The sequence below is a fragment of the Meleagris gallopavo genome, chromosome 5 (assembly GCF_905368555.1).
Source record: "Meleagris gallopavo chromosome 5, MGAL_WU_HG_1.1, whole genome shotgun sequence".
Lineage (NCBI taxonomy): Eukaryota > Metazoa > Chordata > Aves > Galliformes > Phasianidae > Meleagris > Meleagris gallopavo.
Window position 1 is genome coordinate 34,448,112 of NC_139408.1, and position 15,378 is coordinate 34,463,489.

General features: G+C 35.4%; 1 protein-coding gene across 8 annotated transcripts in view; it reads left to right on the plus strand.

Moving 5' to 3' along the window:
* The window catches only part of AKAP6 (A-kinase anchoring protein 6), a 273,752-nt gene that overhangs the window by 77,570 nt on the left and 180,804 nt on the right, over positions 1 to 15,378 (plus strand). For all 8 annotated transcript variants that reach the window (XM_085225172.1, XM_085225173.1, XM_085225176.1 and 5 more), the window contains 2 exons: positions 2,229 to 2,480; positions 7,059 to 8,831. In XM_085225172.1, coding sequence (XP_085081298.1) covers positions 2,229 to 2,480; positions 7,059 to 8,831 — 2,025 coding nt within the window. The remainder of the gene's footprint in view (positions 1 to 2,228; positions 2,481 to 7,058; positions 8,832 to 15,378) is intronic.

Below are 15,378 nucleotides of genomic sequence, written 5' to 3' on the forward strand. Positions count from 1 at the left end.
TTCAAAACTTCAGTGGTGCTGTGATTTGCATTTTAGGAGAAATTTTGCTGTGTTTCTGTGGTAAGTTTGTCTACGTCAGAAACTTTGGGAGATAGAGTAACAGCAACTCCAGAGAAAACTTAATAGAGGTTCTGTACTCTGCTGATCTGCTGTAATATATAGATTCATTACTCAGTATTTTCATTTATTGACAACTTCTCCTTGTCGAAACTCTCTTTTGAGAATCTTTTTGGCAGTTTAATTCAGCAGGTGAGTATGTGCTTGAGAAGCTAGAAAATAGTGAAAACTTATTTTGCACTTTGGCACACAATTAAGCTCGTCCAGCTGATACAAAATATTTTTGTATGGATTGTGTCTAATATATAAAGTTACAGTTGCTGGACAGTGTACTGTTACTGAGAATGGAAATTAAACTACTTTATGGCTGGAAGGAAGAAGACATGAACAGCACTAGAGAAGTGAATGCAAATTCAGTCTAATTTGCTTAAAATATGTTTCAAAATATTTGCACCAACATGTAATACAGCTGTGTTTTCCACTAAAGTTTCTATTGTGGCTTACCAAGAGTTTTAGCTGTGCCTTTATGCCTGGAGAATGGGTTTAGTGCAGTAATTTGGTAACACTTGAGCCATTAACTTTTTTGGAAGTGTGTGAACATTTGAAGCTATGAACACATGCAGCCCTGAGCATTGCCAGGTGAGGCCATGTGTTTTGTGCTTGAAAGTATAGATGCTAGTTGTCATGACCAAGTGATCAAGGAAAGAGAGAGGGAGGGAGATTGCTTCCTTCTGAAGGCAGACCTAAACTCTGCTCATTGAAACTCCAATGTTTTTGAGTTCACCTCTGGCATTTCTGGGAGCTTTTCCTGCAAAGAGACTTGATTTAGCTATCAGGACTTTATAAAAACATGTTACTGCTTCTAGTACTCAACCAAAGCAGTTTATTTAAGGCTAATATTCTATCTCTTGTACTAAATGTATTTCTTAATATTTAAGATTAAGTTAGAGTTAAGATTTAACTTTGGTTTAATTTGTTATGTACATACAGCTATACATTCAATAATTTGGCTTTACTTTCAGACTAAAGTTGTCAAATCTGAACAAATCTGAAAGTTACTGTACTACATTGTTAATTTAGAAGGAATCATCTTTATTGAGTATCTTGTTATTCTACTGCCGTGCAAAACCACAAGTATTGTCAGAAACACAAGCTTTTATTATAATTGTTTGATGGGATTGTTTTGATAGAAAGCAAATTTGAAATGAATCAAAATTATGTTTCTTATTCTTATTTTTATCACTGTTATGTATTTTTATATGGCCACTTACTGGATTGTGGTGCTATTTTTTTAGTATTTTAATTGCATTTCTTGTTTTAAAGCAGCATTATTCACTCAGTAGTTTTTGTCTAAGTATTCCTTAAAGTCTTGTGCTAGCTAATTTTTTCCTTTCACAAAGAAAATCAGATGCTGATCATAAAGACATTACTCTGTTTGCAGTACAGTTCAGAAATCTGGAACATCGTTAAATTTGGAGGATACAATTCCATCAAGGTCTTTATTTTATAACTTGGTAACTTAGATTTTTCTTTACTGCTTTCTCAACGCGACTGTTTGCAGCTTCTCTTCCACTCACCTTCTGTTTGATTTGGTTTCAGAACAACACTATGCAAAAATTAGCGACTTCTCATTGCAGCAGTCAGCAATGGATCTCAGAAATAGCTTATCCACATTGAAGCCATTCCAGACTTTTGCCCTACTTGGCTATCAAGGCTTGGTTTAAAGGGAAATACTGTCCAAAAGAATTTTCTTGATTATGGGACAGATCATATAGTCTGCATTTTAACTGAAGGGGAAAAAAAAATAAAAGGATAAAGAGAGACATTCGTTGTGGCAATATTATTGCTTTCATTCCTATTTCTGTCTTCTAGGATGTCAGTTTACAGTGTTAGTTTTCTGCTTCTGATTCACGTAATCTTGTTATGCCATCTTTCCTTACTGTACGTTGGGCTTGCTGAGCATTCCTGCCAAACAAGACAGCTGCTGGTTCAGTTGCTGTAGCGTTGCAATAAATAAATAAATAAATAGAGAACCCTAGATGTATTCATTACGTTATCTTTCCTCCTGAAATAAGCTAATCTGCAATTAATAAAATGTGGTTGACAAATAGATCTGATCCATGGATGGACTTTGGCTGTAGCTTAATACCTACTTTATTTTTCCATTACAGGATATTTGTGAAGATATATCCGATCATGTTGAACAAATTCATGCTCTACTAGAGACTGAGTTTTCTCTGAAGCTTCTCTCATACTCTGTCAATGTGATAGTCGATATCCATACAGTACAACTACTCTGGCACCAGCTCCGTGTTTCTGTTCTGGTTCTGAGAGAGCGCATTCTCCAGGGGCTACAAGACGCTAATGGAAACTACACCAGACAGACTGATATTCTGCAAGCATTTTCTGAAGAGACAAAGGAGGTATAGTAACTAAATTATGCATTTTTTATAATTTTATCTGTATTTGAAGAAGCTTGTATCTGTTGCACATTTTAAATTGCTAGGTTAACAATTTTAAGTGTAGCTCGGCATACAGACATTTATTGCTACTTTTGTAAGAACCTATCTTGAGTGTTTTTGGTTAGTATCTGTAAGAACCAAACTTAGAGAGGAGCCAGTAAGACCAGCTTTCAAAAATGTCATATTAGTGGTAAATAAAGTTATCTTTTGGTTGAAATAATTTCTGTAAAGGGATGGAAACATTTATGGAGGAGTATCTAGTTGCTCTTGAATTTAAAGGTCACATGCAATTCAAAACCCAATTTTTATGTGCAGTAATTTCTTCATTTAAAAGCTTGAACATTTCCCTTCTTGCATACAGAAACAGGAAGTTTGCACAATGTTTTCCCAAACTTTCCAGGTTATATCAATATTGCTTTAAAGCGGAGAACATGGACTATTATGAGTGTGATTTTGCAATTAGTCTCTAAATCACATATTTTGCCTGAGAAACAACTATGCATGAATCAAACTTTTTTCCCTCTAATGCAGTGTTGAATTCACATACATGTAAATGGTTTGTAAATCTGGGTTCATTTAGCTAAATTGTCTTTTCCTGGAAGTGAATCATAGAATCACCAAGATTGGAAAAAGAGCTGTAATATCCAGTTCAAACATCCAAGCACATATTAGTAGTGGGATATATCAGCAAAATATCCCACTAAACCATGTTCCTTGGTAGAACATCTAAACTTTTCTTGAACACCTTCAGAGTCAGTGACTCCATTAGTCCGTTCCAGTGTCTGACTACTCTTTCAGAGAAGAAGTATTTCCTAATGTCCAACCTGAATCTCCCCTGGTGCAACTTGAGGCTGTTCCCTCTAGTCCTTTGTCAGAGTGGAGGCCAACTCCCTCCTTGCCACAAACTCCTGCTGCTCAAACAAGGTCACTTAAAGTAAATTGCACGAGATCAACTCCAGGCAGAATTTGAATATCTGCAAAGAAGGAGACTCCACAGCATCTGAGAGCAACCTGTTCCAGTGCTCTGTGCTCTCAACCTGCTGGTGATGCTCTTCCTAATGCAGCCCAGGATATCACTGGCCTTCTTGGCCACAAGGGCACACTGATAGCTCATGATCGACTTGGACCAACAGGACCCATAGGTCCTTTTCTACAGAGATACTTTCCAGTAGGTCAGCCCAAAGCTGTGCTGGTGCAGGACCCTGAACTTGCCTTTGTTGAACTTCATGAGATTCTTCTTCACCCAACTCTCCAACTGCTCAGATTTCTCTGAAAGTCAGCACAGCATTCTGAAAAATATCAGCAAACCCTAGTTTCGTATGAGCAGCAAATTTGCTGAGGGTGCACTCTGTCCCTTCATCCAGGTAACCGGCAATTGAGATGCACAAGACTGTACTCAATATCGACCACTGGGGGACATCACTGTCTGGATTCTGCGACCTATATTACAGAGGAAGTCAAAAGCCCCGTAACAATGTCCTTAATTTCAGATCTCTGGAGTTTAAAGAGAATGCGCATACATACCTTTCTGCTCCCTTTTGAGTTTTTATGCCTTTGCTACAACAAAGTGGGTGGCCCTGAAATCAATATTCAGACATGTCCGGGCCCACCTTCCACACCCCCTCTTCCTGATATATGTGCATCTGATGCTTCAGATTTAGTTTCTCCTTTGCTGTTGATGGTAAATCTTCTCTGGCAAGTGAAACTGATGCTTGTCTGAAAATCCAGAGTGGTGACTTAGGGTGAAATCTTTATTTTTTGGCTCGAGTGTGGTGATTTCAAGACCTAAGAAAAGAGCTGATTCAGATACTAAGAAACAGAAAATGTCCCACGTGGCTCTTATTACGACTCCTATAAAAAATGTCCTTCCAAAAGAGGGAGGACTGATTGGAGAGGAATGGGTTATTTTCCAGTGGGGATTTTTTTTTTCTTCCAGATTGGCTTGCTTGATAATAATAATAATAAGCAGTATATCCTATCACAATTCTTTAATTTCTCCAGGTAAAGCATAAACAGCATTTGGTAAAATCAATGGTTGGCAATAGCAGGAAAAAACATCAATGTTAAGTTTCTGTTCTAATGTGTAAATAGATTCCCTGAAATTGTTCTGTAGATTTTAATCTTTTTTTAGTCTATCTATTCAAGCTTTTCATCAAATATAATGGTAGTGGCTTTATTTGACTGAAGAGAATAAATAAAAGATAATAAAAGATAACATAGAGAAAATCATATCTGGTCTCACCTACACCCCTGGATCCTTTCCCAGACAGGTCTATGTTGTGTGACTACAGAATGACTCACAGTGTAAAGATTATATCTTTTAGGGGTTTTCGTGCGTATGTGGATAGTGAAACTGCTTGGGCAAAAAACTTTACACGAGCAGATAACCCTTCCTTACAGAAACATTTTCTTAATTCAGTTCTTGAGGAATATGAATAAGGAATTAAAGTTTATTTTTTATAGTTCATAAGGTTTGTTTTTTTATATTTTGTGTTAAAGGGTCATGCACATATATATATATACCCACGTCCTGTAGTTTAGCTGGCTGAAAGTGGCAAAAAGTATTTAGAAGTGATTGCAGGCATAATATACTAGTCTAGATGGAAACTTAATCTGAGCCAGCAGATCAAATGTTTTCTGTAGTCCATGAACCTGTCATTTCACCAAATGTTTGGCTTGATCCTTAAGTCAGCCGTCTTCTTTGTAAATGTGACAGTGGCTCAGGCTGCCAGTGTTAACTGAGGAACTCCATGGAATTGGTGTACCAAGTTTTCTTTTGTGCTCTATGAGACAATTGCATCGTGGTAAATCGCATCACTGCTCCTGCAACTCTCATAGTGTTCAAACAATTTTCTGGGCAGAGAACAGTCCTACTGGGCTCTATTTATAGCATTTTGGAAAGCATACAGCACAGTCTGTATTGACTTGCTTAGGAACACAACTAATTAGCTGGGAAGACAGTAACTGTACTTTTGGCTATCTTGGTGCCAGCTAGAAGAGATACATGGAAGTTCACGCTTTGAGGAATAATGGAAATAGAATAAAAATCAATGGGGCAAGCTGCTATGATGGAGATGCCAAGTTGAGAAAATAGTTTTTTAAATAAGAACTTTAGAAAATTAATATTTTGAAGGACTTTTTCCCCTTTAGGAACTACCCAGGAATAGCTAAGAAAGAAAGAAAAAATCAGTTCAGTGCAGCCTGAGTTCTTAGCTGAAGCTAATCTATGAGTTGTATTTCACAATTGATAAAAATAAGAAGTATGAAAAGGGCCAGTATAAGTCCATGATACTATACAGTGAATTTGAATGTTCTCAAACAGTTGTAAAATTCACAGTAGAAAAACCTTGCTAATTAATTTAACTTATTTGAAAGAGTAAAAAAAAAATAAATGCAGAATTGTATTGGATCAAATATAAATACAAGAAGGTTTTGGAATTACAGCCTACAGAGTTTTACAGGAAACATTACTATGTGGAAACTGATTTTTTGAAGTAAGTTATTCTTCTTGGTAGCTGTGTGAATGTTTTCCTGAAATAAAAACAGTAATTAAAATTATAGTAATACTGGCATTAAATAATGCTCATCTGAAGCACATGTTTAAATGGCTGCCTGGGAAATGACCAAGCAAAATGGTCTAATGAACGTGATTGTAAATTTTATTAAGATTCATAAGCACTTTTTTTAAGAGACGAAGGAATGGAGCTCATTACTCAGGAGAAATGAAAGCCTCTTTTGCCTTTGGGAAGGGGGTTGATTTATATATGGCCTTACAGCTTTTAATATTTTCCAGAGATTAGAGGAAAAATGCAGCTGTAATACTAATCCTTATTTAATCATTATTTTCCTTAATAAATGCAACTTCAAAATGAAAATTCAACAGTTTTATAGAAACTTCCCTTTTTAATTCCGGATTATTGACGATGCACAGTTCGTGGCATAGGTTCTACATCTGGATATAATATCCTAAATAAAAAATATTTTCAAAGTCCAAAATTTCAGTTGATAAATATTTTTCTAATCTATCTTTTGAAGAAATAACATTTTTAGTAAGTGGAATTTTTTGTATTTTACTTTGACTAATATAAATTTGGTGGGTGTAAGTACAGAGCTCAAATATGTTTATAGAAGATTGCAAACAATAGCCTTCTTTATTGAGACTCTTCTGGTTCAGACCATAGTCTAAGTGGCTTATTGTGGGATTGTAGGGGTAATAGCACCTTCTCTAGGTAAAACTGCCTTAAAAATATCTATTATGTAGACACCAAATCAGGGAAAAAAGACCAGCATACAGATTTAACCACCTAGAACCCTAAAACATGAATTTCTGCCTTTGATGTTTTTAAATAGTTTGTTATAACCAATTGACCTAAAGTTTTGTTTTATTTTTCTTAGATCAACTTTTCAGTTTCTTGGTTGTTCAGTGATTAATGCTTTACTAGATCTTAGGCAGTGAAGCATAAAGCTGATATTTAATTATCTTGTGTGTAACATATGAAATTAAACTTCTAAAAGGTACCATTTCTTCATCTATTTCAGGATCGACTCGACTCTTTAACTGAAGTTGATGATTCTGGACAGCTAACGATCAAATGTTCTCAGAATTACTTGTCATTGGATTGTGGTATTACTGCATTTGAACTATCTGACTACAGTCCAAGTGAAGATTTGCTTGGTGCTCTAGACGATATGACATCCAACCAAGGTAAAGCAAAATCATTTGAATCCTGGAACTACAGTGAGATGGATAAGGACTTTCCAGGACTTATCAGAAGTGTGGGTTTACTTGCAGTAGCAACAGATTCCATTGCTCCTCAGTGTAATGAAGCATTAAATGAGAAAAAACATTTACCTCTTGCATCAGAAGATGGAGATGAAAGCAAGGACAGGAAAGGACTACATGAGCTTTCACAATCTTCTGCTAATTCTCCTGTTTCTAAAGGACCTTGCTCTGAAGATGGCATCTCATCAACTGAGAACAAAACAGTTCCTGCACAAAAGAAACCAGAATATAATCTTTCACAACTCAGTGATGAAAAAATCAAACACCCTCACTGTGAAAACTCAAATCCTAAGAGATCCATAAGAGACTGCTTTAACTATAATGAAGATTCCCCCACACAGCCTACTTTGCCAAAAAGAGGTCTGTTTCTGAAAGATGATGTATTTAAAGACTATATGGAAAACAATGACTTTAAAAGGCAAATCTCTCAGATAGTAAAGAATGAAATGAGTAGAAGTACACCCTCACTGTTAGATCCACCAGACAGGTCCAAACTTTGCCTGGCTTTACAGTCAACCTATAGTAGTCCATCTGCTGTTAGTCAGTCTTATGATTGCTTAAATAAAATAGGCGATAGTAATCTTGAGTACACAATAAATAATCACTTTAAGAACAGTCCTGTGAGTCTAGGAAAACCTACTTACTATACCTGTAAAGAAAAATCAAAGCACAAGAAGTCTCATGACACTCCAGAGAAAGTGAAAGCTGGCAGAACGTCTGTACGTATGTGTAAAACAGCTCCACCAATAGAAGTAAAAAAAAGAGGACATTCTCTACAAAATGGAATTACTTCTCATAACTCTCAGTGTCTAGAGGGCGCAGAAACTGATTCTATTTCTGCATCATCAGATGCTTGTAATCAGGGAGACCTAAATGGACAATCACAAGGTAAAACTGAGCCTTTTGGCTCACCATGTAGCCAAAAGAGTGCTTCCTCAGCTAGTTCTGAACATATCAACTCATCACCTCTTTTACCGAGAAGAAAGAAAAATAAAAGTTTATCCTCATCGCCATGTTATAGTCATACAAACAGTAAAGATGGTGAGGTCTGGTATGGTTCTGATGAATATTTAGCACTTCCTTCACATCTCAAACAGACTGAAGTGCTAGCTTTAAAACTGGAAAATTTGACAAAGCTGCTGCCTCAAAGGCCCAGAAGAGAAGCTATTCAAAATATCGATGACTGGGAGTTGTCAGAAATGAACTCAGATTCGGAAATGTATCCTACATACCAGGTAAAAAAACACAAAAAAATGGGTAGAATTTCACCAAGCTCTTCAAGTGATGTAGTATCTTCCTTGGGTGACAGTATTGAATCTGGGCCTCTCAGTGATATTCTCTCTGATGAAGATCTTTCTATGCCTGTGTCTGGCATTAAAAAATATACTGAAGGAAAGTCGGAAAGGACAGTTGCCACACAGCGCATTGAGAATGAAACCTCTGCCTCAAATAAATCAGCTTTAATTCGTCAACTCATGCAAGATATACAACATCAAGAGAATTACGAAACCATATGGGAAAAAATTGAGGTAAGGTCATAAAAATCCTGTGTTTTTGTGCTGTGTTTTTAATAAGCCTGTATATGGAGGTAGAGCTGGGAGCAAGGGAAAATCGGTTTTGTTATTCTTTTAATAATGAAAGTAGTCTCTACTGACCAATAGAAGTAGACAACAGTAATCATTGTGCTTATGACTGGCTGCAGTTAACCTTAATTATACAGAATTTGATTGTTTTACTTACACCAATACCTTTAAACTTGGCAAAACATACTCTACAAAGATAGCAGAGCTTCTTTTGGCCAAGGTTATGTGCATAATAGGTTATTTTTAGAAGAATTTGAAAATCGTCGTTTTAGTGAAATGATGTTTTGTTGTCCCCACTTCATATTGCCTATTTTTGCAGAAAATAAAAAATAAAAATAAAAATAAATAAAAAATTGCTTTAGTCCGAGAATATGGGGATAATTTTCTTGACTCCTGTCACATCATGTATAATAACTACATTTCATTTTAATCAGTTCTCTTTTTTGCACTGATATTCCTCCTAGTGTTGGTGGAACTAAGCATAACAGCTTTTAATTTAACTTGAGTTGAGATAGGATTTTTTTTTTTTTTGGCTTCTTGCATCACTTCTAAAGTAGCTCTTCTTCAGAAAGGGAAAAAAGTTGCAGTTAACGCTGTTATTTATTTTAACGTTGTTATTCTGTTGTTGTTATTCTGTCTTCTGTTTATAGAACTAAAAATGGTTAGTTTTTCAATACAAGAGCTTTTACTGAGATAATTCCTGCCTCAGTGATATCTTCTGAGCAAATTTAATTTGACATAAGTAATAGAAAAAATAGAAAATTCCTCTGTTATGTGAGGTTATGAAAAATTGCAAACAAAATCTTCCTAAAAAATACCATACCTATGTCACAACAGAGTCCTTTCTTTTGCCAAATCTCCTGTTTCATAATTCCCCAAACCGAATAGGAAAAGTGTGTCATTACTTAATTATCATCATTTGGCATTTAGTTCAGTTCTATTATTTAATAAATCTTCAGTCCCAAAAAGAGGATTCCTAATTGTATGAATATGTGTCTTAGCAGTAATTCAAATCTTTTTTTTTTTTTTTTTTTTTTTGTGTGTGTGTGTGTGTGTGTGTGTGTGCTAATTTTAATAAATGAAGTCAGGTAATTTTAACTAATGAAGTCAGGTATGAAAGGAGAAGCTAATTAAGAAGAAGCAAGCTCATGCATGTTTGTAATCCACTTACATTGTGGAAAATGTCTAGCCTAATATATTTTATTTATTGAGATTGTAAAAGAACTCAACCTTTCCTTTTTGGAGAACAACAGCTTTGAAAGAACTGGCAGCCTCAAAATCACTGAAAGTCATATTTTAGCTATTTTAATAGAGTGAAGAAAGTGGTTTCAAAATTTTATACTGACGGGAATAATTTTGAGTTAACATAAATCTGGAAATACTTTGATAGTAAGCAATTTGCTGAATGTATGCTAAAGTATTTATTGGAAGACTTTTCCATTGTCTCATTTATATGGAACGTAATCATCTGAGGAAACCAGTCAAATTTGTTTTTTCATACTTCCAAATTATGCAGATGCCCTTGCACAGGTACTGTTATACTGTTAATCTTTCTGATTATCCATAGACAGAATTCTGCTTGACTGGCCTAATTGCTGTTGAACTGGGACAATTTCTTTGTGATAAACACTACATATTTCTGCCATATTTTGTGCTGTAGTGCAGTTAACTCTTTGGCACATGCTTCTTATTTAGGTAGTACTGGATATCCCCGTTCTGTGGTATGCTACATTTTTTTGTGGCAGTTCCGTGTACATTTCTGAAATTACATTTGGAGATAAATGTGAGAATGAGTGATAGAAAATTCTGAATATTCCTTTTATTGTCAAGATGTAGTTGTACACTAAAAACAGCATTAATAGCTACCCTTTAATAGCTACTCTAAATTAATTTTAGAATGGAGATTCAGGTTGGTAGTTTCTGTTATACTAACTGGAAAAGGAAAAGATATGTCAGCATAATTCCTGTAGGCAAAATCACTGGCATTATTCGCAGTAAGACTGTTCAGTCTGCAGGAGACTCGGGGATCTTATTAATGTGTATACATACCTAAAGGGAGGATACAAACAGGACGGGGCCAAGTTTATTTAAGTGGTGCCCAATGACAGGACAAAAGGAAATGGACACAGTCTGGAACAAAGGAGGCTTTATCTGAACATCAGTCAACATTTTACCATGTGGGTAACAGCAGAAGCACAGACTGACTAGAGAGGCTCTGCAGTCTCCTTGGAGATCTTAAAAAGCTGCATGGGCACTTCTCTCTTGGTGTTTCTACTTGAGCAGGGGTTGGACCACATGGATCCAAAGGTCCATGCCAACCTCAACCATTCTAGAACTCCACCGTATCCGTTTTGAAAGTTTCCTTTCTTTGATAAAACTAATTTTCCCTTAAAATCATACTAATAATATATTTTTTTCAATTTTATGTGCAAACTGAAAAATTGGAAGATCATCTTAGGGATGATATTGTAATAATACATTTTAAATCACCTCAGTAATAAGATAGTGATGGTAATTTAAAAAAAAAAATTCAACCAGAAAAATTGCCAAATTTTCCCCGTTTACAGACTTGCAGCTTGTTTTATTGCAAGCTCAGTTTTTGCAAGAGTCAAATGAATACATGAATTTCTCTGAAAACAGCAATCTGATATCTATTGATCCCATCTTTTCATGAATTTCCCCAAACTCTGGTGGCTCTGTCTTTGTCAGGCAGTTCAGACTGGCACTCGTTACTCACCTTCTTGACACATTTTTATGTTGTGGATTAGAGTATGCACCAGGGATCCTAAAATGAAGAGTTATTGCAAGTCCTCGTGTTGCCTTCTAGGGTCCAGTCAGGGGCATTGTCACCCTTGTGCAGCCGTTTGTCCCCTTTGCAGCCAAGATCTCTCAGTGGAGCAGAGATCAAAAACCTCTTTTCTGAGTTATTAGAGTAATAGGATTAATTTTCCTGTGTGTGGGGGGAACTAAGTGAAGTGAAGTATGCAGTCTACAAAAGAAAGTGTACTATCAGAGCTAAACTTGTTAGAGTGACAAATAACCTATGGGTTTGTGTGGGAAATACTTGTATTTTCAGAGGGTAGTGACAAGGTGATAAGCTGTACGCTTCTGCAAATGGTTTGATGGGCTCAGTAGAGCAAATTACATGTTGGAGATAGAGTTGGGAGTCCATTTGGGTAGTGGAGAGATGGCTGGAAAATATTTAGAGGACTGAATTTTTATTGTTTATATTGATAGAGAACATAGTTTCTTCTGGGCAGAAAATGAGATGTAAACATTGCATTGGTATAGTTAATGTAGAAGTTGGATTGCTATAAGAGAAGCAAAGTTTACTTGTATTTGGAGATTACTTTCATCATTAGGGCAAAGAGCATGTACAGAGGACAAATGAAGTTTGGCCATAGTGCTAAGGGTACTAAAAAAGCTTATAGAAAATGATAGGACTTGGTAATGAAGAAAAACAGAACATAAGCCAGTAATATCAGAACAGATGAAAAAAGCAAAGATAATTGACAGGGAACAGGACTTGCTTCTTTTGAATTACCAGATAAAGGATTTTTCAAGTGTTGTAGTGTTTTCTCCAGCCTTTTTTCTTTCAATAAATTATGCAAAAGTGCTTTAATACTGACTCCCTTAAAATAAATGGATTGCATATTTTTCCTAATAGTAAAGGGATGGTCCACATTTTTTCATTTATAAATCTTACTGTGCTGCTTCATAATATACTGAAATACTGCTCTTTGCTGATGAGCTATTTGCAAAAACAAAAATAAAAAAAAAGATTACCAACAAAAACACAATGCCAAGTAAAAAAGTATCAGATCCAGAAATGCCTTGGCAACACTGCAGTCTTCTCAGCAGTTTTGCTGCTTTTGCAGCATAATTTTGGATGTCACATCATATTTTGTACTGTGAGTGAAGAACTATTTTGTTGCTTTTGATCTGATGATACTCCCCTGCTTTAAAAGCCCATCCCTTGGTTTACAAGCTGGTTAAACTATTATTAAGCAATAATGCATATGGAATTCACAATTCTACTCAAATGCTTCTTAGTAAAAAATGATATTGAAATACAGTGAACATTTGGGTTTCTAACAGTTTGCTTGAATTTAAACATCTCTTCTGAGTGCATGCACTTTTCTTTGGCATTTGCTTCATACTGAGTGAGTTTGTCACTGGGAATCTTTGCAAAACCAGCAACGACTATGCAAGCTGTGCAAATTCTGAATTTGTAACTGCACATCTAAAACTGACTTTAGAAGTTATATATTGTGAAGCACGTGCTTGTTCAAAACTGTTTTTTAATTCCCCATGTAAAGACCTCCAAATTTTAGTAATTTAGCAATGATTTCAGGATATGTCTTTACTAGTATATAGAACTGATTGCAAATGATGTTCTACATCAACCATTTGGCTCACATCTGATGCAAAACCTTTAGCTCCAAACACCTCTTGATTCTTGCTGTGTACATAGCCAAACTCCACATCCCAGTCCTCTTGTTTTCAGTTTGAAATAACTTCTGAGAAACTCTGTTAACTAGTTAATGTATTGATTTTTTACATTATATTGATTTGATTTTTTTTTTTCACTCCTTGAAGTGCCATCATTATCAAACAGATAACTGTTGAATTGACATTTGTGTTTTCTATTGTTCCCTTAAGGATGGTTATATACAGAGGGATAAGAAAGAATGCTCACTGCTTTCTATTTTCATAGAACTGCACTTTTCCCAATGCTTTAAGGTCTAGCTGTTCTGTTACATAATACACTTAGGCTCCTGGATACTGATGTTTTATGTATTTTCTGCGAGAGTGTACAGGATATTCCAGAAAGATACAGTACAGTAGAGTCCCCATGGTCTAGTCTAAATATTTAATTATTTGAATAATACATTATTGCTAACTTCCAACTAAATTAAATTCCAACCTACCTACTGTTGTTAATGCATCATTGCCTTAAAATGTGTACATACTGGAGATGAGTCAGAGTAGGAGAAATGTTCAAGGGTCTAGAGAGGATTAAATTCAGAGGAAAGATCAAGTCCACTTATGTAAGATTATTGCATAACTCTTCAGAATATGTTCATATCCTTTTCTTTTTGTGTGCCTTTATGTGTTTTGACAGCAACTGGTTTTCATTCCTCCATTCTTTCCAGTATGTTAAGATCAGAAATGAAACATTAAAGCATACTAACTCTTAAATCATATTTATCATCATTGAGCATCAGAATGAATATGATTTGTGGCAAATGTGGACAGAAAACTGTCTCTCAGAGGTTTATTTCAGTCTATCTGTAGGCTTACACAGATTTTTTCAAGTTGTCTTACAAGCAACCAGAAAGACAAATAAATGTTCATCCTTGCCTTAGATTTTGGAGTGCAGATGATAATCCTAACAAGGAGCTTGAACTATCCTTAGCTAACATAATTTACATCTTATCTGAATATTCCTTTATTTTAGCAAAGACTTATTTTGAACCCTGATTTCAAGTAGATCAAATAAGTTTGCCAGAATGAGGACTAGATTTGCTTCTACTTTCTGTTGGACAATCTTTGGAAACTTCACAGAGCAGGTTGACCAAGATAGAGCCAACAAGCAAACAGAAATGTAGATGTGTGTACATATTCAAGTTGCAAAAACTTAATAATTTTACCAGCTGATGCCACCATCTGACTACAGGAGTATTTCCTTACTGTGCTGTATGAGACCAAAGACGCCCAGAATCATTTGAAACTTAAATACTACTAGACTATAGCAGTAACTGAAGTTTAGGAGCTAGCATAAACTAGCCCAGATAAATCCAAACCAGGTTCAACCTATGTATTGCAGTACAAATTTGTCACAACTCTGCTGAAGTACAGAAAACAAGAGAAAATTGTAAATTTGTTAAAAACAAATCTTTTGGGGTTAAAAACAAAGAATAAAAAGACAACAAACAAAAGACCAGAGCCTGTTATTTTATTCTGTAAAGGTTTCCAAATTTTGGTTTAAAAAAAAAAAAAATTAACTCAGAATTAAAGAGGTTAGAAAGGACTCTCCACGAGAGACCACTGGAGGAAAAAAAAAAAAAAAAAAAGGTGAAGGGAAGGGAAGGGAAGGTAAGTAAATTAGGAGGCAAAAGAAAAGCAATCAGTGGAGGAAGTAATAATGACATGATCTTTTTGTAGACTGCAGATGAACAAAAATTGAGTACATAATAGGACATGAAATTGGGGAACTAGAGCAATAATAATGGAGGAAAATAAGAGGACAAATCTTAATTTCTCCCTGCTGTTGTTATATTTACAGAATAGTGGCAATCACTATTTTTCCTGTTTTAGTATTTAAACACAGAAATCTTAACTGCAAAACAAGTTCATAGGTCAAAGAGTTTAAATATCTCTTGAGAGGTGGCAGATGTAACCTCACCAATTAACCTCACTCAATAGGAAATGCTGAATTCAACTTTCTGACTTTGAGGGAAAATCATGGTCATTGCATCTATTCGTGTCA